This window comes from Elephas maximus, chromosome 2 (genome assembly GCF_024166365.1).
Source record: "Elephas maximus indicus isolate mEleMax1 chromosome 2, mEleMax1 primary haplotype, whole genome shotgun sequence".
Lineage (NCBI taxonomy): Eukaryota > Metazoa > Chordata > Mammalia > Proboscidea > Elephantidae > Elephas > Elephas maximus.
The window spans coordinates 86,133,345-86,158,798 of NC_064820.1; the positions used below are offsets into that span (position 1 = coordinate 86,133,345).

The window sequence follows — 25,454 nt, forward strand, 5'->3', positions numbered from 1 at the left end:
GTGAAGCCATTTGGTATCTCAGAGGGTCCAGGGAATATCTGTTCCCTTTGCATACGTTGTCTTAGCAGCAGTACTTCTGCACCTGCACTTGACCCCCATGTAGGGCTGGATGCCTAAGAATGAAGCTGTACACTTTTTGCTGCAAGGCAACATTGGAATGGATGGCCTTCATTCAAACCATCAAGGGTACTCTGGCCCAGATTTTTCCTTGAGTCTAGATATGGGGCAGAGGTTGGTGTGAGAGCAGAGGGAGAAGGAGAGGTGATTGAAAGCTTCTAGCCTGTATCTGAGTAGAAGAGAGAAGGTGTTGTATTGTACTTCCTTCTGGGCCCTTAGTCAAGTACTTTGATTGCTGCTGTTATTGAACTATGGAGATGTGGAAGAATCGTAGAATTTGAATGATGCTGTGAAACTATCCCCGACTGAACTATCATACCAGTTAAGTCCAAGTGTTGTCAAGAAATTTGTTATGGAAAATAAGGTAGTCGTTAATTAACATGATTTTATTTAGCAAAGACAGTGGCTTGGCTGCTACTGTTTAAATTGGCTTCAGCTGCTCATCTGCTCATTTGGGTATTTTCATGTTGAAAGTCCATAGGTAAGCTGATCATGAAATCTGCCCCTGACAAGAACAGCATTGTTAGATGTTCTCCAGAAAGTAGCCACTTGCTTCTCTACCCCCTATTTACTGAAATTGCAGAGCAAGCTACCGAAATAATGTCTATGAAGTGGCAAGTATTCATTCCATAATTGAAGCAGAATTATGATTCATTCGGACAGTACTTACTATGATCCTTGTGTGTCTTTAAAAACAGACTTATAATCAGCTCTTGAATATACAGATGAGCCCATTGGAGGGCCATCTGACTTCTGTGCAGACCTTCCTTTGCCTCCTTTTTGGCAGTTTCAGGCTTATTAGTTCTTCCACCAGAAAAGGAAAGGACCAGTTACTGAATTAAAAATCCATCCATTTGAATCTTAGCCAGACAGCTCTCTAAAATAGATTTAATTAATGGGGGAGGATCATGAAACTATTGACTAAATTTAGTTTTGTGGGTTTTCAGTGCATTATAAGTAGTCAGGCTCTCCCACTCCTGCCCTCTTTGTCATGAAAAATTGAGTACATTGGGGGTTGATTGCCTTGATTTCTTGTAGAACTACTAACTTAGAGGTAAACTTTTATCGATCATGGGATTGCGCCAACAACAGGGATATTTGAAACCACACCTATGCCAGGGGGTGCACCAAGCAGGACAGCTCTAAAGGCTGTGTCTTAGTGACAAGTCTATGAGATGGAGAGGCAGCAAGCCTCCTCCATATGTCCTCCAGCATTCCACTCTCCTGTAATCAAGTCTTTCTGCACTTCTCGAAACTTTAACACTGACATTCCCTGAGACGGGATCCCACAGTATGAGCTGCAGATGGATGTCTGCTATGCTGATGGCACTGCCCTCTGTGCTTTGTGCATGGATTGTGGGCACTCAGTAAGTATTAGTAAACGACCAAATGAAGACCACCACCTGCAAGAGAGCAAAAGTAGGACTATAGGTGATGCTACTAGCACCTCAGCATAGAATGGAAGGAACTACCCACAGGGCTCTGGGAAGCTCTTTTCACATGCTTCATTCTCAGAGGTCTTTTCAACTTTTGAGTGAGATCCTGATTCCACAGTAAAGAACCACAAGGGTGGGCTCTGATGGGATGCAGCTAGTACACTAGTCAGAGCCAGGCTGTACTATGAGGCCACCTTGGGCAAGTTACCAAACCTCTTTACACCTTGTTTCCTTATCTATAGAATGGAGAGATAGTCCTTTTGTTGCTGTAGGATTGGGCTCATGTACAAAGCCTTGATCTGACCCACAGTGGGCAGTCAGTGTTATGGTAGCCGTGGCTCAGGCATGGCATTATTAAAATTAAACCCACACTCTTTGCTTTCTAAAAATCTTTAGTTTATAAGCCAATAAAAAATAAATATGTTGAATCACTATAACTTGAGTTAATTCTATTTTGTGTCCCATTAAAACCTCCATGGGGTTGGTGGAGTTTCTGTCTTTGACAGAATTCAGATAGGTAGTCTGTTCATAAAATTACAAATAAATGATCCAGCTAAACAACGCTTTTTACTGCTAGGGGGTGAGTGGAGGTATAGCAAGAGCAAAATGTAATAAGGATGGATGTATAACCATCTCCCAAACTTCAATTCTTAAAGAGAACATCATCATAGGATTGTCGTTTTTTAAATTTTACAAACAAATATATCTAAAACACAGACTGAAATGACTTGATGATACCTATATGTGCTTCCCTATCAGCCAAGTTGTGAAAATCTATGATTATGTAAAATAAATAAATAAAAAACAATGAGTTGTTCCTTTTGTAACATAAGCATTTATTACAACTTTTCATGTGTGCTTGGTGAAGTCTGTGTGTACGTGACGTCTGAAGCATTGTTTGTATTACATGTATTTCTTAGAATGATATACTTGTAAAATAATCAATACTGTAAGAGTAGAGGCGAACTTCTCAGAAGTGATGATGGTGCCGTAGAATGTCCTGGTGTGATCCATTCTGGCCTCCTGCTCAGTCTGCCTTTGTTTGCGTTTAGATCCCCAGGTATATCATCACACTTCATGAACTTCTAGCTCATACACCCCATGAGCATGTAGAGAGGAAGAGTCTGGAGTTTGCTAAATCAAAACTAGAGGAACTGTCCAGGTATGTAGAGAATTTATAAGACTTGAGCTGGGAAAGCAGCAAATTATTCTCTTATGGAAACCTAAAAGCAAGAAGCAAGAAGCAAGGCCACATCCAGCTTCTCAGATTTACCTTGAAGTGAAATATATTATATTTAAAATATTAAATATATTCTTAGAAGTTAAATATCTTAATATTTTTAAATATAAAATAAATCTTTAAAATATCTTTAGAGCATGTAATTGGGATCGAATGTATTTGAATTTAAATTTGAAAAGGCTCACATTTTTTTCAGCATGGTAGAAAGAATTTTCAGTTGCATTTTTGCCTTCATACTTGGCAAAAACCTACAGAATGTGTATTTTGGATTTATCAGTGATTATTTTCAATGTTTCAAGTACTTATTTATATCTGTTTCTTTAGCTTTGAATGGTATAAAGCTCTCAATTTACTCTACCTTCAAGAAATAGCAACCTAATTTCAACTAAGGGGCTAACCATATAATCTGTTGCTTCCTTGTTGCATTTATAAACAGTTATTTCCAGGGTACTCATTGGTCTTTGACACACTTGCCATTTCAAAGGGTTGTATACATTGGCCTGGCTTTGGTTATAACTTGTTGAAGCCTGGAAAGCTAGTCTGCTTCCCCTACAACCTCCTCCCACACTTAGACTGATACAAGTATAAAACTGTGCTTCGCAGATAAAGCTTTTATTAGTTTCCTAGGGCTGCTGTGTGGAGTCCAAGAGTGACACAAACAGTTAAGCACTCCACTACTACGTTGGCTAAAAGGTTGGTTGTTAGAACTCACCCAGAGGCACCTTGGAAGACAGGCCTAGCAATCTGTTTCCATAAGGTCACAGCCTTGCAAACCCTATGGAGCAGTTCTACTCTGCAACACAAGGGATCACCATGAGTCAGAATCGACTGGATAGCAGGTAACAACAAGGTCTGCTCTAACAAATACCCAAACCTGTGTGGCTTTTAAAAACAAATTTATTTTCTCACAATTCTGAATGTTAGAAGTTGAAATCAACGTGTCAACTGGGCCGTGTTGTTGTTGTTGCTAGGTGCTGTTGAGTCAGTTCTGACTCATAGCAACCCTGTGTACAAGAGAATGAAACACTGACCGGTTCTGCACCATCCTCACAATCATTTCTTTTTGAGCAAATTGTTGCAGACACTGTATCAATCCATCTTGTTGAAGATTTTCCTCTTTTTCATTGATCCCTATACTTTACCAAGCATGATGTCCTTCTCCAGGGACTGCACCCTCCTGATAACGTGTCCAAAGGACATGAGAAGAAGTCCTGCCAACCTCACTTCTAAGGAGCATTCTGGCTGTACTTCTTCCAGGACAGGTTTGTTCATTCTTCTGGCAGTCCATGGTATATTCAATATTTTTCACCAATGCCATGATTCAAAGGCATCAATTCTTCTTCAGTCTTCTTTATTCATTGTTTAGCTTTCCCATGCGGATGAGGTGACTGAAAATACCATGGTTTGGTTCAGGTGTACCTTAGTCCTTAGAGTGACATCTTTGCTTTTTAACACTTTAAAGATATTTTTGCAGTAGATTAGCCCAATGTGATACATAGTTTGATTTCTTGACTGCTGCTTCCATGAGTATTGATTGTGGATCCAAGTGAAATGAAATCCTTGACTTCAATCTTCTCTGCACTTATCATGATGTTAGTTGTTGGTCCAGTTGTGAGGATTTTTGTTTTCTTTATGTTGAGGTGTATTTGATCTTCATTGGTAGGTGCTGCAAGCCCTCTTCATTTTCAGCAGGCAAGGCTGTGTCATCTCATATGGCAAGTTGTTAAAGAGTCTTCCACTAATCCTGATGCACATTCTTCTTAATATAGTCCAGCTTCTCAGATTTATTTGCTCAGCATACAGATTGAATAAGTATGGTGAAAGGATACAACCCTGATGCACACCTTCCCTGATTTTAAACCATGCTGTTCGAAGGACTGCCTTTTGGACTATGTACAAGTGCTCATGAGCACAATTGAGTGTTCTGGAATTCCCATTCTTCACAATGTTATCCATAATTTGTTTTGATCTACACAGTCAAATGCCTTTGCATAGTCAATAAAACACAGGTAAACATCTTTCTGGTATTCTTTCAGCCAAAATCTATCTGACATCAGCAATGATATTCCTCATTCCATATCCTCTTCTGAATCTGGTTTGAATTTCTGGCAGTTCTCTGTTGATGTACTGCTGCAACCATTTTTGAATTATCTTTAGCAAAATTTTACTTGTGTGTGATATTAATGACATTGTTTGATAATTTCTGCATTCTGTTGGATCACATTTCTTTGGAATAGACAAAAATATGGACCTCTTCCAGTAGGTTGGCCAGGTAGCTGTCTTCCAAATTTCCTGGCATAGATGAGTGAGCACTTCCAGAGTTGCATCTGTTTGTTGAAATATCTCGATTGGTCTTCTGTCGGTTCCCGGAGCCTTGTTTTTTGCCAGTGCCTTCAAGTGCACCTTGACTTCTTTCTTCAGTACTACTGATTTTTGATCATATGCTACCTCCTGAAATGGTTGAATGTTGACCAGTTCCTTTTGGTACAGTGACTGTGCATTCTTTCCATCTTCTTTTGATGCTTCCAGCAGCATTCAATATCTTACCCACAAAAAAAACAAATGAACAACAACAACAAAAAACCAAGCCCATTGCCGTCGAGTCGATTCTGACTCATAGTGACCCTATAGGACAGAGTAGAACTGCCTCGTAGAGTTCCCAAGGAGCACCTGGCGGATTTGAACTGCTGACCATTTGGTTAGCAGCCATAGCACTTAACCACTACGACACCAGGGTTTCCATTTTACCCATAGAACCCTTCAGTATTGTGACTTGAGGCTTGCACTTTTTTTTCTTCAGTTCTTTCAGCTTGCGAAATGCCAAGTATGTTCTTCCTTTCTTGTTTTCTAACTCCAGGTCTTTGCACATTTCCTTACAATGCTTTATAGCTGTGCCACACTCCCTCTGAAATTTCTATAAGAAGACCCTTTCTTGTGTCTTCCAGCTTCTGGTAGCCCTAGGTGTTCCTTGGCTTTTATAGGCATCTTCACGTGGTTGTCCTTCCTCTGTCTGTTTCTCTGTACCTCTTCTCTTTTATAAGGACACCAGTCAGAATGTATTAAGACTTACCCTACTCCAGTATGACCTCATGTTAACTGATAACATCCTCAAGGACCTGTTTCCAAATATGGTCATGGTTACAGGTACCGAGGAAACAAAATTCAACTCACAACTTAGCTCTTCTTTGCTTACCTGCTAGAGAAGTAGAAAATGTCTCTTTCTGTGATTCTGTCTGCGTTGTATCTGACAGGGTGATGCATGATGAAGTGAGCGACACTGAGAACATAAGGAAAAATCTCGCCATAGAAAGAATGATCGTTGAGGGTTGTGATATTTTGTTGGACACTAGCCAGACTTTCATCCGTCAAGGTAAGTCTTTGCTCAGTGGACCTGTGATCTAAGTGATCCTTGTGGCTGTCACGTTATCACTGACAGATCCAGGAAAGGCTTTTGGAGCAGGCCTGGTTTAGCTGTGTAATCGGTGCTGTTCATGCAGGACACCCCCATAGCCTTCACTGAGGCTGTGGTTGAGGCCCACATTTGTGCTGTTTCTTTTCAGGGGCCCTGAAAAACAGCAACACAATAATAGTAAAGCACGAGTGGGACAGTAGATTACATTCTGACTGGACTCTCCTCCTCAGTGGACCGGACATTCTCTACAGCTCCAAGGAGGACAGGTCGGTCTGGCCGATCGGAGTGGCAGTGCCAGGTGGCGACGACATCCAGGCAAAGGCCCAAGAGAAGCTTGCATTACTCAAAACTCTTTCACATAGCGGTGGGGACAATGTCCGCAGTGAGAACAGCTGCCTCTTGTTCCCATTTTTCATCAGCACTTCCGGATCGGCCCCGCCTGATATGATTTAACTGGTAACTCCAGTTGCCAGACGACATGTTTTACAGTTGACCCCTGCCATGCTTTGGCAGTGGCGAAGGTGTCATGTTTGCGAGGTGTGTTTTGGGGAAATTGCCCAGTCAATTAAGTTTACGAGCTTCAGAAGAGTTGGAGATATTTGTGCCAGAAACTACGGAGAATCAACAGCCTAACACTGCATATTCCTACTTGACTCTCATTCCAAAGTGCAAGCAGTAAACCGTATCCCAAGTTGTTTTTAAATGCTTAGGTGTTCTGGGGTAAGGTATCACGCCCCATGGAATTGATTTTAGATAAAGCGTGGTACACATTTGTGTATTTGAATTTGTTGAGGAGTGGTGCATGAGTTTGCAGCTAGAATTAACCTTTATTGTCGCTTCTGTTTATCATGTGCCAGTATCATTTGAAGGTATTTGCATTGCTGTTGTCTACCATAATGTGCTGCTTAAAATATTTGTCATCTCATTAAACAAGACATTATTTGTGCAGTGAACATTCAGTTTTGCACTGAATACTTAAAAAGTTTAACACATGCCGTTCTATTTTCCGTTGTTTATTTACAAAGAGAGAAAACACACATGTTAAAGTTTGGAATTATATTTTAGGAAATGATACCTTTTCCCATTTTGGGCTTTAGATACTATTTTTTTCTTTAAATAATAGTGGAATATAATGCTAACCATATCAGGCCTTCGTAAACTCTGAGTCCCCACTTGTGTAATTTCCTCTCTGTTCTTCTGTGCACACCGTGCCCCCATGTTGGCTGCCTGCCCTCCAGGTACTTACCTACCTTTGTGCCTTTACCTGTGCTGTCCCCTAGCCTGGGTGGCCTGGAATGCTCTTATCTACTTGGTTCATGCCTATTGAAGGTCTGCTTATCCTACCAGGTCAGGTCAGACAACTCTAAGGAGCCTTTTTAAATTTCCTCCTCACCTCTCCTCCCCAGCCCCTCCAGTTGGAATGAATTTGCCTGCCTCTTTTCCAAGACACTTAGCTCCTGGGTGCATGTATTTCATCCTCTTGGGTATTACTGGTGTTTGTTTTCATGCCAATCTCTCCCAATAATGGTAAACTCTGAAGGGCAGCAGGTATGAATTCTCTCTGCCCCACTGTGCCTAGTGTGATGCTTTCCATGTTATAGATACTTGAAAATGGGCATTGGATTACACTGACTTGTTTGTTGAATTGCAGTTATGATTGTAAGATGTCCTATTTTCTATTTTTCTTGTGTTTGTAGTTCACTAGAAACATCTCCTGATTGACTTAAGTTTTATAGTATGTGAGAATGGAAATGGAAATGAAAGTATTTTTATAACTAGTGTAAAATTTCTGAAAGGATTCTTGATTGCAAAATATTATTATCCATAAACATTTAATATATTTCTGCAAGTTTAGATTATTTTGGTCTAAGCACCTGTAATGAAAAATGCTGGAAGGTCAAATATATTGAATAAGACATATTTCTTTTTCACTGCACCTGGAAAAAATCAATCATGGGCTACCTCTCCCCTTGAGTCATGTTCATATGTTATTTATTCCTTGTTGTATGCCATACACTTAAGGCATTTTTGTCAGCCCATAATATTCCTGATGTTATTATTGTCTTGATATCAGTATAATGGTTTGCCTTTCAGTGATATCCTTCTGTATTGCTGTTTTGGTTGGTTAGTCTGTTTAGGAATTATTCAATAAAGGTGGTTTTAAAAAAAGCAGACCTTAATCTGAAAGTAGAAAGTAATCCAATTAGACAAAATCTGGAAGAGTTTGCATTGTTTTGCTTTGGTTGCTCCTCTTATCACTTCCACTAAATACCTTTAACAGTGTGTTAAGACCCATTGGAAGTGCTTTTGTTGCACCTACTTCTCATTTATTGACTATCTGGTTATCTGGCATTTTGCTTTTATGACAATAGTAGAAAATCTACTATCTGATTATTTTGTGCATTAATGACGTACATCTGGCACTAACGAATGCCAAGCTGCAAGGAGAGAGTAACACTGGCTGTGATGGCTAAGGTTATGTATCAACTTGGATGAGCCATGATTCTCAGTGGCTTGGCAGTTATGCAATGATGTAATTTGGAAGTTACATAATGATGTAATTTGTAGTTATGTAATGATGTAGTCATCCTCCATTTTTTGTGTTCTGATGTGGTCATCCTCCATTTTCACTTAACACCGATTTTCACATAACGACCTGGACTTTGGAACATAATCATGTTGATAAGTGAGGAGTGGGGGTATTCTTTTAAATCTGGAGGGATTCCATTCTCTATGAAATGGACTATGTTTTATCTCTGATGTTGTGCTAGAATTTGTGTCATTTACTTTTGGGATTATATAGGGTCTATTTCAGTGTGTATGAGTGTGTGCACATGTGTGTATGTGTGTGCACATGGGTTCATGGTGTCAGTCTTAAATTAGTTTTTATTCTGAGATCTAGAAAAAAACAAGTCATTCAGATCATCTGAAAGATCTCCTTAGAACAGTATCAGCCAGTCTAGAATGCCATTCCATGGGAATTTAGTGATTGAAGTTTTGTTTTAAGTTGATCCCAATTGTTAGGTAGTCTGATGACCAGGATACTGAGGAGCCTATCATAGCAATGGTCTGATATTGAGAAATTATTATTTCTCTAGTTTGTATTTGCTGGAGAAGGACCGTTTTCTCCTATCTCATGGCAGTGTTAAAATATCATGTCAAACATAAAATAAAATGTGAAAAAAAATACACTTAATATGATTTTTCCAAATATTACAGTTTTATAAACCAGTGTTTCAGTTTCTCACTTTTAATTAGTATATTTAGATTTTTGTACATACCTAATATATATAACTTCCTAGTTAGATATTTTTTTTTAGTTAGATATAAGGTGAACAATTACAGATTAAGCAAATTAGTGTATAGTTGCCAAGGAAACATATTTTACCTCAAAGCTGAAATTCACAGTAATTAATAATATATGAGCTGGCAGTATATTCCGTAATTTCTTGACTTAGAAAATCATTAAATTGCTAGAAGCATTTACCAATAAACACATTATTATCAAATTTTCACAGCCTTGGTTGTAAATCAATTGCCAATGAGTTGATTCTGACTCATAGTGACCCTACAAGACAGAGTAGAACTGCCATATAGGGTTTCCAAGGAGCAGCTGGTGAATTCAAACTGGTGACCTCTAGTTTAGCAGCCTGGGCCCTTAACCACTACACCACCAGGCCTCCAAAATCAGATGAGATAGCATTATAGATTTTTAAAAAATGACTTCTAAACCCATTTGTCCACCAAGTCATTTGTCCAAGCCCCAGTCTGTCACTGGACCCTAACTAATCTGCCTGGAAGACTTGCAAGCACTCATGACAAAGTTAGACCATAACTGCCTTTTCCCATCTGCCTGTTTTCGAAGGCTCAGTTTTTAGGCCCTCTCCTGGCTATGGCACGTGATTAAGTGTGACTTTGGGAAAGCTACTTAGCCTTCCAGGCCTCGGTTTCCACACCTGTGAAATGAAAGGGATAAGCCAGGTCATCTGAAAATTCTCCTCCAACTTTGATTCCATCCCAGAGAGGCCATAAGTATAACCCTTTTGCTGCTATTACATGCTCTTCTACTTCTTGAACCTTTCTGCTGTCTGCTTTGCCCATACTTCTTTACTCTTCACATTTAATCACCTTCTATGTGGGCTCTGCCAGTTTGTTCCCACTGATATCACTCCTTCACTCACTCTTCTCTTGCCCACGCCCTTCCCGGGAATCCAGCCGCTTCCTGGCCCTTTTGTTCCCCTCTCCTACTCCTCCCCCAGGACTGCTTCTTTAGGTCCAGAATAGCTGTCTACTTAGTGTCTGTCAAGCAGCTCCACTTTAAACACTCACCTAAGTAGATGGAGTGAAATTTGGGATGGAAACTTGAGTCCTTTTACCTCCTTGCATATCTTAAAAAATAGATACTATTTGGAATATTCATATGTTAATGTGAAGGTTTTGTGACTCACAATCATAGTTTTACTGTTTTATGTATGTGTGTTCTTTATATAAAGAACTTTAGTGGGTTTTTTCCACTTATAGAAGTAATCTGTGCTCATTAAAAAAAAAAAGTCAAGTATCACAGAAAAAGTATGAAGAGGAAAATAAGATTGCCTACAATCTTGTGTCTTAGTGATGACCACTGTTAACACTGAAGTTAACATAGTTCTTATGAAGCTGAAGTGAGCCTCTGTCATGCTGCATTTGGGGTAGGTGGTGGAGTAAGGAGATATTAGAAATATCACTGGCTCAGGGCATTTCAAAAGTCAGAGCTAAGGGTTTGCTGGAATCTTTTTAGTACTTTTGGTTGACATTAATTAATATTGAACTTTTCTGTCTCTCTGTTTTTTTTTTTTTTTTTAGTTTATATATTCAAACTGTATTTTTGATTTGGTTTTTATGAAAATGGAATTCCCTCTGATGGTTAGTGTCTTGCCTTGTAAAGATTCTTCTTTTTTTTTAAAAATTGTACTTTAGATGAAGGTTTACAGAGCAAATTAGTTTCTCATTAAACAATTAATACACATACTGTTTTCTAACGTTGGTTGCCAACCCCATGACACGCCAACACTCTCCCCTTCTCAACGTTGGGTTTCCCATTACCAGCTTTCCAGTCTCCTCCTGACTTTTCGTCCTTGCCCCTGGGCCATTGTGTCCATTTAGTCTCATTTTGTTTTATGTACTTGTCTAATCTTTGGCTGAAGAGTGAACCTCAGGAGTGACTTCAGTACTGAGTTAAAAAGGTGTCTGGGGGCCTTACTCTTGGGGTTTCTTTAGTCTCTATCAGACCAGTAAGTCTGGTCTTTTTTTATGAGTTAGAATTTTGTTTACATTTTGGGCTTTTCTCTTTTTTGAGGGGAGAGGGAGGCTGTTACTAGGGCAAAATCTAGAAACAATCAAGAAGTGATCCCTGTATTAAATAAAGTCTGTGCATAGTTTCTCCCTTTGAACGGAAGATAGTTTTATTCACAGGAATGGTCAGGATACAGATTTTATGTAGTTTGTTTTCTGTTTAGATCCATAAAGAATTTTTATCACATATCATTTCAGTATAACTTGAAATAAAAAACTAAAAATAAAAGTTTTTTTTTATTTAGTACCCTTTAAAAGTAGTCCCTAACTAAATTGCATTGAATTGTATAATTTATGTATTTTTATAATATTCGTGTATATTCTATTTTTTAAGTAAAAAGTAAACTATATCAATACACCATTTATCTACCTTCAATGCTTCAGGAAGAGTAAATTCTGTTTGCTTTTTATTACATTATCATATTACTCTACATAATTATATAATATGTTCCTTATTTTAGAAAAGTAAGTTGATTAGTATCAGATCACCAAAGACAGATGGCAGAAGTGCCATGTTCTTTGAATTCAATTTCACTGTCTTTCAAACTTATATTCTAGATTATAGATGAAGAATTGAGTTTAAAGTAGGTTACAAAAATAGTAGAAACTAGTTTGGCTGTTGAAATACAATGTATTGTTTCTTCTGCTCAAAGTGTAGGGGATTTACTTGTTTCTATTGTGTATCAAATAAATCCCTGGTATCTTGAGAAAGGAAACCCTGGTGGTGTAGTGGTCAAGTACTACAGATGCTAGCCAAAAGGTCGGCAGTTCAAATCCACCAGGTGCCCCTTGGAAATGCTATGGGGCTGTTCTAATCTGTTCTATCGGGTCGCTATGAGTCAGAATCGACTCTATGGCAACAGGTTTCATTTGATTTGGATCTTGAGAAACAGCTTTAGTATTTATTGCCACAGGAATGGCCCTTGCCTGACAGAATTTTAATCGTTGTGTATTCTTCACTTTTGTGACCACCAGGTTCTCTTATTCAAGTACCTTCCGTTGAGAGGGGGAAACTTAGTAAAGTGCGCCTGGGTTCATTGTCTTTGAAAAAGGAAGGAGAAAGACAATGCTTCTTATTTACAAAACACTTTTTAATTTGTACAAGAAGCTCAGGAGGAAAGCTGCATCTGCTCAAGGTACTGTTTTTACATGATTATTCCATTTATATTCCATGCACTTAAGATGTATTAAGGTTACTATCATGCCTGGTATTACCGTCAGATGGGTTGTCACTATTGCATGAAAATTAATATTTACTTTGTTGTCACTTAATTCAAAGTAATAAAAATTTATTTCTTGTGTATTACTGTAAAGAAATACAATTAAAACCACAACCTGAACAACTAAAAAGTAGTATTAGTTGATGACTGTTGAGCTACAAAAATCTTTCAAATCACTAGTGTACTGATGTAATATTTGCTAAATACTGTTCTACCTTACTCTGTATCCTGTAAAAAAAACCCCATTGCCGTTGTGTCAGTTCTGACTCATAGCAACGCTATAGGATAGAGTAGAACTGCCCCATAGGGTTTCTAGGCTGTGATGTTTAGGGAAGCAGACTGCCACATCTTTCTCCCATGGAGTGGCTAGTGGGTTCAAACCACCGACCTTTTGGTTAGCAGCTGAGTGCTTAACAACTGCACCACCAAGGCTCCTTTTTCTCTGCATCAGGAGTCGGCAAATTACAGGCCACAGCCTGCCACCTGTTTTTGTTAATAAAGTTTTATTGGGACAAAGCCATGTTCATTCCTTTACGCATTGTCTGTGGCTGCTTTTGTGCTACAACAGCAGAATTGAGTAGTTGGGATAAAGGTCATATGGCTTGTAAAGCCTAAAATATTTACTATCTGGCCCTTTACAGAAAAAAGAATCACTTATCTATACGGTCTATAATTATCGCTTAAAAATATCTATTATATTATCTATCCTCTTTGTTATTATTACTGAAAAATATTCTCCATCATCCTGATGATGGCTTTTCTACCGCTTAAACCATGTCCCGGTTGGCAAGTTGGGTCTCTTTGCTGAGCTGCATTTACTCTCTAAGGCAATAAGGTGCTCTTTAGTCTCTCACGAACGGACTTGCGACATTTTACAAGCATGGGCAGTGAGAGTAGGCTCAGGGAGAAGAATCATAAGCTAAATGAGTTCAATTCTTTTACACATCTAAGTTTCAGAGTCTGAAAATGTTTTATGATGCAGAATTGCTGTGTTCTCTTCTGTGGCAACTTGAATATAAAATTTACAAGTCAGAGCTTCCCAGTCTGTGCAAGACCCTCAGTTTGTGTTTGTGTCCAGGCAGGTGGGGTTCTGTCTCTCATAGAATGTACATTGATTGAGGAGCCAGACGCAAGCGACGATGACCGTAAGTCACATTCTATCACTTAGAATTATATTAGAATAAAAATAAATATAGGCCCTTGTTTGTATTCCTTTATAGCTAAGAAGAGCTATCTGGGGAGGCAGGATAGATCCTCAGGATAAACCTCTGGATTCACTTATATATGAGACGTCTGTCTAGCCATTTAAACTGAGAGCCAAAATTTTAAACCATCTTTGGGAATTCACATTTTATGGTGTTTCTCTCATGATAGTGACTTTTCGGTGTCAGGTAGAGAGGAAAGAGAAATTTAAGTAGAGTGTTAGAATTCTGCAAATCATGGACATTTTAAACCCCCCCCCCAAAAAAAAAATGAAATGAGAAGAAGGAAATCTGGATTCTAGTCATGAATAACTGATTGACCTCGGCTTCTTCATCTGCTTTTGAGCTTCCTAAGGACTTCCCCATGCCCGAGAAGTAGGACATTGCTGAAATGAGATTCTGTACTTGGGTACACACTGATTGTATTAATAGAGCTACATGAAAGCAGCTATCACTCATATTTTTGTTTTCATGTCTCATTGTTTGGTTTACGTGTGTTAAAGCCAAAGGTTCTGGGCAAGTGTTTGGCCACCTGGATTTTAAAATAGTGGTGGAGCCCCCTGATTCTGCCCCTTTCACTGTGGTCTTGCTGGCACCTTCGCGTCAGGAGAAGGCTGCCTGGACAAGTGACATAAGTCAGGTAAGCAAGTTGCTTTTTCCATGTATTATTATTTTTTTTTTTTCTAATTTGACAGCATGAATTTTGGGAAGGACTTTTAGAGTTATTTTATTTTTATAAAAATATCACATCTGGCTACTGCCATCAATACCATCACCAGTATATATATCTTGATATGCCGTGATGGTTTTTGTTGTTGTTCTTTGCTTTTATTCTTAAGGTTAATTTTTACTTGAAATGTAGTTAACTGCTCTTAGTTCCTGGACATTTTTGTACTAGCTGCAAATGTAATCACTTGTATATGTTAAAATTGTTCTGTGAGTAATAAATTTACCTATGACCCTACTAGATTTTTGCTTATATGCTTCGGAAAAAAGAAAATGGTAAGAGTTTTAAGATACAAAAACAGCTAATATGGGCTATGCTGAGAAATCACAAATAAGGAATTAAATCAAAGAAGAGATACTAATTGTAGTGTGAATTTTTAAAACAAGCTCCTGTAGTACGTATAGAAAAAAATTAGGGAACAGATTTGCTTACATTGCCTTGAACAGCAATACCCATCTAGGGAATTGCTACCTGTATCTATCTGTCATATCAATGATATGATCTGAATATGTGTCAAAACTGGTCACGATTGCACGTGGACATTCTTACATTTAAGCTCTACATAAAATTTTGGCTCCAGTACCTAATGTAGGAGAAAAGTGACACTGTGTAAAGAATACGTTAGAAGAAGGCTTGATAGTTATCTTCAAAACTGTAAAATCAGGGAAGATTGGAGCAAGCAAAAAGGAATGTACTCTGGGTTTCATTGCTTGCTTTCTTCTGAAAGTGATTTATATACAAGACTTAGGTAAAAATATGAACTGTATGGAAGTTCTTCAGATACTTGGATTTTTTTTCTCAGTAATTGAAAACTCAGAGCAAATAGAGAAAGAATGAATGGCAGTAATAATTATTTTTATATGTCAGAGAAGTTTTGCAAACCTAATCTCATTTGCCCTTACAATAATATTCTGAAGGTAAACAGAGATTTGGAAGGCTGTTTGTCCAAGGCTACACAGCTGGATAATTATTAGGACTCAAACCCAATCCGGTCTGCTCTAGCAGTCTCAACAGCCTTTGCCGGAAAGGCTACAGCTGAAATTTTACTTATATACTTGCAACCATAAAATATGGTTTTATGGTGAGTAGTGAATTCACCGTCAATAAATAAATATGGCCAAGAAGGCGAGTAAGTGAGAATGATTCTTTGGTGATAAATAAATAGCTACAAGTGAGTTACTTCTTTTTTAGCTGAAGAATGAAAATATGGACTCTCCTGACCTTTAAATAGGTACATCTTTGAAGTAATTCATTAATACTTTCATTAGCTCAATGCTGTCAGAATTAATACTTTAGTTAAGTATCTCCCTATTTGTAATACATCTCCTACCTCATGAAACTCTGGACTGTTCACTGATTCAACAAGCATTTATTGAGCCATCACCATGTGCTGCCAGCTGTCCTGTAGGCACCGGAGATACAGCGATGGTCTTGGCTATTGAGGAGACAGACAGGCTAGTATGGAAGAAAAGAAGTGAGACAACTTAATGCAACGAGGCTTTATAGGTGCTGTGAAGCCAAGATAAGCAGGGAGAATAGGAGTAGGCAAAGGTGTTTCTCCAGCTGCTTCTAGCTTCTCTTCTACCTTATGATGTAACTGGGGCATCTAAGACACAGAGTTGATAAGAGCTTTAGGTGACCGTCTTTAGTGTGCCTGGTAAGATATTGCTAAAAACAGACATATCTCAAGGATTCATGAATAATTCTGTGCCTTCTGCTTTGAAGAAAGGTACCCAATGCTTTGCCTGCCTCAAGCATACAAATGAGTCTTTCCCTCTGCTTAGACTATACCTTGAGGCAAAAGTGTCACCTTCCTCCTTATTTCTCTAAGTTGGTATGGTTAACACTTTGCTTAGCAAAAAAGTATGCTAGATTCTATCTGCAATTGAATTGGAGAAAAAAGCTAACAGAAAATTGTATCTTATGGCGTGATGATGACATCATTACATGAAATCATTATGTTCAGTAGAGACTTGACATGTGTGATTTTGAAACTTGTGGTTTTATTCATTCGACAAAGATATTTTGTAATCATACCATGTGCCAGGTACTGTCCTAGGTGCTTGTAACATAGTGTCAACAAAAAAAGGCAACAACAAAAAATTCCTTGACCTTGTATAGTTTATATTCTAGTGTGGGGAAGACAGAAAATAAACAATAAATGTAATAAATAAGCACATTTTATTTTATGTTAGAAGGTGATAGGGTAGGTAAGAAGGATCAGGCTGTTGGAGGTAGGTGTGGGTAAAACCAAAAATCAAACCCATTGCCATTGAGTCGATTCCAACTCATAGCAACCCTATAGGCAGAGTAGAACTGCCCCACAGGGTTTCCAAGGAGCAGCTGGTGGACCCAAACTGCCAACTTCTTGGTTAGCGGCTGAGTGCTTAACCACTATGCCATCAGGGCTCCAGGTGTAGGTAGGCACAGTTTTAAAAATGGTGGTCACTCCATTCTGAAGGAGACATTAAAAAAAAAAAAAAAAAAAAGACTTAGAGTAGGTAAGGGAGGTACAATGTGGTTATATGATGGGAAAAATGTCATTCTGAAGAGTGGAAACAGCCATTGCACTGCAAAGGGTCTAAAGCAGGAGGATGCTGCATGTTTGAGGAACAGCGTGAGAGCTGGTGTGGCTGAAGTGGGGTGTGCAAGAGAGAGAACACAAGAGAGAAAGTTGTAGAGGTAACAGGTGCCAGATCTTGGAGGGCCTCTTAAGACATTGAAAGGACTATTACTCTGAGTCTGATGAAAAGCCATTGAAGGGTTTTGAGCAAAGGAATTTCATGACCTGACTTCACTTTTAAAAGAATTACTTTGACGACTGCATTGAGAATAGGCTATGAGTGGAGAGCAAGAGTGAAAGCAGCTAGGGAAGATGGAAGGCTGTTTCAGGAATTGAGGTGAGAGATGATAAAGGTTCAGACCAGCTTGACAGGAGTTGAGTTGGAGATAAGGATTTAAATTTTGTGTTCATTTTGAAAATAGAACCAACAGAATTTCATAGTGGATTAGATATAGGATGTGAGAGATAAAGAAGCGTTAAGGAGGACTCCAAAATTTTGGGCTTGAGCAACTGGAAGACTGGGGTTGTCATTAACTGAGGTAGGGAAGTCTGCTGGGAAAGAGATTTTGGGGTGAAAATCAGAAGTTTAGGTATGCTGAGTTAGATAGTCAGAACTGACTTGATGGCAGTGGGTTTTTGTTTATTGTGTGCTATATACATACATTCATGGAATTTGAGACACTAAAAAGATCTTGTTAGATACTCGAGTGGAGGTGTTAAGCAGGCAGTAGGACATAGAAGTCCAGGACTTAGGAGAGGGTCTGGGTCATTTAGGTGGGATTTTAGGCTGTGAGACTGTTGAGATCACCAGTGGAGTAAGCGTAGATGGAGACAGGAAGAGGGCCATGGACTGAGTGAGGGGCCAGGGAGAAGAACAAGAACAGCAAAGAGGATTAAGAAGGAACTGCCAGAGAGTTAGAGGACAGGCAAGAGGATGTAGTGTTCTGGAAGCCAAGTGAAGAGCCAAAGAGTTGGGGAGGCAGTGATTACGTGTGGACTGCACTAAAGGCTGAGTAAGATAGTGAGCTTTCTTGAAGACTTTCTCATTTTGCTGATGTGGAGTTTGAACTTCGGGTAGTAGGGGCAAAGTGCTCCACTATCGATTGAGCTTAGCCTGTTTCCCAGCATCTCAACTGATTTTGTTCTCTGCTTAAAGCGTTTTCATTTTATGGGGGCCCTGGTGGTACAGTGGTTAAGAACTCGGGTGCTAACCAAAAGGTTGGCAGTTCAAATCAACCAGCCATTCCTTGGAAACCCTATGGGGCTGTTCTACTCTGTTCTATAGGGTCCTGTAGAGTCAGAATTGGCTTGATGCCAATGGGTTTGTTTGCTTGTTTAGGGAGCTCTGGTGGCACAGTGGTTAAAGCACTTGGCTACTAAATGAAAGGTCAGTGGTTTGAACCCACCAAGCTGCTCTGTGGGAGAAAGATGTGACAGTCTGCTTCCATAAAGATTACAGCTTTGGAAACCCTATGGGGCAGTTCTTGTCTGTCCTGTAGGGTCGCTGTGAGTTGGAATTGACTCAACAGCAGTGGGTTTTTGGTTTATTGTGTGCTATATACATTTTTTTTTTTTTTATATACGTACATTCATGGAATTTGGGACACTGAAAAAGATCTTTGTCAATCTCCCAAATACGTCTCTGGGCATATTCATTATTAATAATGACCTGCTGGATGCTTGGAAATGTACTATTTAATATTTTACTATGTATATTTAAAAATATGGACACAAAAAGCAACTAAAAATACTTCCAATGCCTGGCACACTAAATAAATGTTTACCAAAGTATTTTCTATTGATAACCTATGTTAGAATTACCTGAGGGTATTTAAAAAAATGCAGATCTGTACACCTGCATCTTAGATGCCATTCTAAAACCCCAGGTTTAACAAGCTCCACAGGTCACTTTTGCACAATTAAATTAGAGATCCCCTGCCCTAAAGAAAAAGGAGCCCTGGTGGTGGAATGGTTAAGCTCTTGACTGCCAACTAAAAGGTCATCGGTTTGAACCCACCAGCTGCTCTGTGGGAGAAAGATATGGCAATCTGCTTCCGTAAAGATTTACAGCCTTGGAAACCGTATGTGGCAGTTCTGCTCTGTCCTATAGAGTCACTATGAGTCAGAATTGACTCAGTGGCAATGGATTTTTGGCCTTAAAGAATCAACTTTTTTTATTGCCAAGATTCTGCTGTTTATTCATAGTTTTACAGTTTTGCTCTCAGTGTATATATGCATCATTTTTGCTTTTGACTTCATTTTCTGTGTTTCTAGAAACTCTCTGTACTGATTTCTTCTAATAGCAATATGTATTCTATCACATGAACTTACCAGTTTTCTAGCTCTTCTTGAAAAATTGAGTATATGGACTGTTCCCAAGTTTTAGCATTAATATATAATGTAAGGTTGAACATCTTGGAGTTTTTTTCCTCCCTTTCAAGGTGCCTCATTGGTATATACTCCCTGATGGGTATAAGGTTGGTTCAGAGGGCCTGATCACTTTCATGATTCTTATACAGACTGCCAAAATTCCCTCAAGAAACCTGCAGTCATTTCAGTACATCATCAAGCCATGTAACTATGTAACTTTTCTTCTAAACCCTGTCAGTGTTGAGTTTTATCATATTTATCACATTTTTCTGTTTAATGGAAAGAAGTATTGCCTTCTAGTGGTTCCAATATACATTTCTGTAATTATCAGATTAACATTTTCCACTATTTCTAGTTCTTGTCTGTTCATACCAGATGGACATTTATTCATGAGAAATGGAAGTATCCTTATTAAAAAAAAAAATCCTTATAGAATAGGGAAATAAACATTTTCTTTCAATTCAAATTTTGAACATATACTACCTTGTTTTATCTTTTACATTTTTTTGTCACTATTTTGCTAAGTTTTAATTATTTGTGGCTTAGTTTGAAGCCACTTTATTAAGCTACTATACTTTGTGATATTAATCACACATGACACTTATTTAAGATCATAAAGTGATTCCTAAGTATTGATACAATCCAGTTTCATATAAGGAATTCTATGAAGATTTAAGACTTTTAGATTTGCTGGGTCTCTCTCTCTGAAGCTGCAATTTATAGAAGCAACAATTGCATGAATGATTAATTGCACGTTTAGTTACACCAGTAAGGCCATAATTAGCCATTGGCGCCTCTAACAAAACGTATAAATCGTTAATGGTCTTGGACCAATAATTCTTCCCCTCTTTCATCTTTTATAAGGAAAATTCTGAGGGTTGAAAATTTGACCATGTATTTCAGAATAGTGCATTCATTTATGCATGTCTCACTGCCATAAATAATGGTTTATTGAACAGATTTCTCTGTAATTATAGGTATTAACTAAAATGCAGAATTAAAATTCACCTCTGAGCTTTTTGATTTGGGCAGTAGTGTCAAAATATAGACCGTGTATAGACAAATTTGTAGCACTCTGGATGTGCTTTCTTCCTTAAAATAGCTTCTCTGAAATTAATAGGGAATTTTCTACTTTAACATAAGAAATTAAAAGAGAAAAATTGAATCTAGCCTTTCTTCTCAGTACTTGAGAAGTACTGTGAATATAAAAAAATACGGTGACACAGTGTCTTAACAGGTACCAACTTAAGCAAGACCCACAAAAGATCCTTCTGGAGAAGTCATTCCCAACACTTTTCAGAGGACAGGCTGCATCAAAGTCACTTGGGGATTTTGTTAACATGCATACTCCCAGGTGCCACCCTCGACTCATCACAAACTGAGCTAGATTATCCATGGCCAAGGAATCTACTTTTGTTAGCCTGTTAATTTCAAGGTGTGTTGTAATTCACATAAATTCTATGTGTCTTTAAAAATGGGTGATTTCCTTCCTATTTTCTTAACTGAGTGAACTGTATTCATTTACAAGGGCCTAGTCACTTCTCTCCACCACAACCAAAATATGTACTTATACAATTAATTGTGAATAGATATCATACCTTCCACTATAGATATGTTCATATACACACTCAGACATACAAATTCTAGTTTAGTTTGCTAACCTTTTTTCCAGAGCAGGACACTTTCTTCTGTGCAAAATTACTGAAGTTCTAAATGCAAGTCAGATGAAAGCAGAATACTCTGCTTGAATTAGAGTTGATGGACCCCGGAACCCCAGGATCCCTGTTATTCCTAGAGACTGTCTATGGGGCCCCTAAGAAATCAGGAAATCATTAAAAACATATATATATATATTACAAACATACCATAATATGTTTCATATATATAAGCCAAAACCAAACCTGTTGCCGTCAAGTAAATTTCAACACATAGCAATTCAATAGGACAGAGTAGAATTGCCCCATAGGGCTTCCAAGGAGTGGCTGGTGGGTTCGAACTGCTGACCTTTTGGTTAGCAGCTATAGCTCTTAACCACTGCACCACCAGGGCTCTGTATATATGTGTGTGTGTGTGCTGTTGTTGTTGTTAGGTGCTGTCGAGTCAGTTCCAACTCAAAGTGACCCTTTTTACAACAGAATGAAACATCCTGCACCATTCTCACAATCGTTGTTATGCTTGAGCCCATTGTTGCAGCCACTGTGTCAGTCCATCTCATTGAGGGTCTTCCTCTTTTTTGCTGACCTTCTACATTACCGAGTATGATGTCCTTCTCCAGGGACTGATTCCTACTGATAACATGCCCAAAGTATGTGAGACGTGGTTGCGCCATCCTCGCTTCTAAGGAGCATTCTGGTTGTACTTCTTCCAAGGCAGATTTGTTCATTCTTTTGGCAGTCCATGGTATATTCAATATATACACACACACACACATATATTACCAAAAAACTAAATGCCTTGTCGTCGAGTCAATTCTGACTCCCAGCGACCCTATAGGACAGAGTAGAGCTGCCCCATAGGGTTTCCAAGGAGCGCCTGGTGGATTTGAACTGCCATCCTTATGGTTGGCAGCCATAGCTCTTAACCACTACACCACCAGGGTTTCCATATATATATATTAGCCCTGTGTATATGTGTATATATATATATATGTATATCCATCCATCGGAAGATTATCCAATAGGTAAGGTAAGCACATCTTTAATGTGGTGAAACCCATGTGAAATTGTTCACTATATTAATAAGCACAAGTAAGCCCATGCTTACCTTGCTTACTGGGTCATCTGCCACAGTCAGGGATTGTAAATTTGAAAAGAGGCTTTGATTCGATGGGAAGGTGCTGTGTGGGGTTGGGAGAGAGACCAATGCCCGTCATACCTAGAAGCCAGAGTTTTTGGTGTGGTGAAAATTGTGAAGTTGTTCACTGAAAACGACCTGGTAAGCTAGGTAAACACTCTGCTTACCTTGCCTATTGGATAGTGTGTCCTTGCATCCATCTGTCCAGACCCTGGATTTATTAAAGATTATGTGCCCATTATCAAAAGCCTTTTGCACAGTTAAAATATGACTTTTCATTATGTAGCATTTTGAGCTATGACTCAGATGGTATGTATAGTTTGTTCTCCTGAAACTTGAATATAAGTGAAATTTTCTTGTTTCTTTCTATTGAACATAACTTTAATGCCTCACATAATGAATCAGAATGATTTATGAGTGAGATCTGACACTGGAAAATAAGATGTGAAAAATGGTCACATAAATCTCTTTTTTGGATCTGAAACATTTATCTCAAATTCTAAATCTGGCAGTGTGGAGGACTGAGCTAATTAAGACTCCCTCTGTCTACAAACTAGAAATGCTTAACACACAGAATCAGTATCATAAAAAATATTTTAATGCATAGGTGATCTTTGTATAGAAAGGGAAATTTCCAATTGCCAGAAATAATCAGGGAGCCTAAAGCCAGAGCAGTAAATCTGCAAGCTGAAGACATGAAACTTGGGAATGATTTTAGATTGGTGTAAGTCCCAAGCCATAGGTATATTAACAAAAAAAAAAGAGAGAGGAGAGGTAGTCTTGGGCCCGTTAAAGGAATGGAGATTCCTGGTTAAAGCCTGCACGTTGGAAGGATGTCCCTCTGTGAAATAAGAGCTTGAAAAACTCTACTCATTGTCCCAGGAAAGAAATAGGGAAGTTTGTCTTTGTCTTCAGTTCTGGATTTTTATATATCCCCTTTTTAAAAATGAATGGCTCTCTGGCCTATAGATTTGAAATTCAGATTTATAATATTCACAGAGTGTGAAATTCAAAACTGAGAAATTATTCTAAAAAACAGTTCTTAGACTATTGAAATCCTAAGAATACTTGGTAGATTAAAACATAAAGCTGCTCCATTAGCAACACTTCTCCAATCCAGGCTCACTGAAAATGTGCTCACAGAGAAAAATTACCAGCCTTATAAGTAAATGATCTACCATGAGGGAGAGCCAGCAGACACAGTGAAAAGTAGAATTATCACTGCAAGAAGTTCAGATAGTAGAATGACAGTCTGGAAAAGACAAAAAAAAAAAAAAAAAGAATGTTTAAGATAGTAATAAAGCTTTTTTTTTTAAGAGAGAAATAAAAACTATAAAGAAATAACAGATGACATGTAAAAGGACCAATCATGTCAAAGAACTAAAAAATAGAAAATTAAAAAAAAAAGGAAACGATAGCCATCAGAAATACAAATTCATGGAAATTCGTTAAAGACTGGGTAAGGCAGAACTGAAGACTAATAACCAGATAATAGTTATATCTGAGGAAATTACCTAGAATGCAACAGAGATAAAGAGAAGGCAGTTATAAGAGATCAATTCCCAGACATAGAGAATAGAGTAAGAAGGTCTGTCATACATTTAATATGACTGCAGAAAGAGAGATTTGAGAGAATTAGGAAATGCCATCTTCAAAGAGAAAATGGGTAAGAATTTTCAAGAGTAATGAATGATATGAGCCCTCATAACAAAGAAACATACTGAATTCCAACCTGCATATACTCAAAACGCCTTCGAGACACATTAAGGAGCCCTGGTGGCCCAGTGGTTAATAGCTACAGCTGCTAACCAAAAAGTGGGCAGTTTGAATCCACCAGGTGCTCCTTGGAAACCCTGCAGGGCAGTTCCATTCTGTCCTATAGGGTTGCTATGAATTGGAATTGACTCGATGGCAATGGATTAGACACACTGATGTGAAACTACAAAAGACCAAGCACAAAGAGAAATAAAACTAAGAGAAAAGACAAATTATAAAAACTTAAAAGACAGAAAGATTACCTATAAAGAAAAAAAAAATCAGATTAACACCCAACAATAGACGACAAAATTAGTAGAACGGAAAGGGAGAACATAGGATATATTAAGTTGTGCAGTTCTACTCTGCAACACATGGGGTCACCACGAGTCAGAATCAAGAGTAACTGGTTTGGTTTTGGTTTAGGATATACAGTCAATTCAGTACTAGTCAACAAAGGAGACAAAAAGAAGAAAAGAATAATAGAAATTAGCTAAGATATTGGAAGCAAAATTCAAATATATCAATACCCATTGCCATAGAGTCAATTCTGACTCATAGCGACACTGTAGGACAAGGTAGAACTGCCCCATAGAGTTTCCAAGGCTGTAATCTTGATGGAAACAGACTGTGACATCTTTTTCCCACATAGCAACTGGTAAGTTAGAACCGTCAATCTTTCAATTAGCAGTTGAGTGCTTAAACAGTGCGCCACCCCCCAAAAAAACTAAAAATCCATTGCCGTTGAGTCAATTCCAACTTATAGCAAACCTGCCACATCTTCCTCCCATGGAGCAGCTGGTGGTTTCGAACCACCAGCCTTTCAGTTAGCAGCTGAGCACTTAACCATTGTGCCACCCAAACAAACAAAAATTCGTTGCAGCTAAGTTGATTCCAACTCATAGCAACCCTTCGGGACAGAGTAGAACTGCCCTATAGGGTTTTCCGGGCTGTAATCTTTATGGACAATGACTTCTTCATTCAAATACCTTTTTTCACCAGCATAAACAATGACTGTACATGTGGAACTCGCCAGATGGAATACACAGGAATCAAATCAACTACATCTGTGGAAAGAGACGATGGAAAAGCTCAATACTATCAGAATAAGGCCAGGGGCTGACTATGAATCAGACCATCAATTGCTTATATGCAAGTTCAAGTTGAAGCTGAAGAAAATTAGGACAAGTCCACGAGAGCCAAAGTACAACCTTCACTATATTCCACCTGAATGTAGAGACCATCTCAAAAACAGATTTGACACATTGAACACTAATGACCGAAGACC

General features: G+C 38.5%; 1 protein-coding gene across 5 annotated transcripts in view; it reads left to right on the top strand.

The window, feature by feature from the left end:
* RASGRF2 (Ras protein specific guanine nucleotide releasing factor 2) overlaps nucleotides 1–25,454 on the top strand; it is a 287,549-nt gene that overhangs the window by 121,368 nt on the left and 140,727 nt on the right. For all 5 annotated transcript variants that reach the window (XM_049866653.1, XM_049866663.1, XM_049866673.1 and 2 more), the window contains exons 8-12: nucleotides 2,606–2,715; nucleotides 6,045–6,163; nucleotides 12,512–12,672; nucleotides 13,835–13,901; nucleotides 14,462–14,598. In XM_049866653.1, the coding sequence (XP_049722610.1) occupies nucleotides 2,606–2,715; nucleotides 6,045–6,163; nucleotides 12,512–12,672; nucleotides 13,835–13,901; nucleotides 14,462–14,598 (594 nt within the window). The remainder of the gene's footprint in view (nucleotides 1–2,605; nucleotides 2,716–6,044; nucleotides 6,164–12,511; nucleotides 12,673–13,834; nucleotides 13,902–14,461; nucleotides 14,599–25,454) is intronic.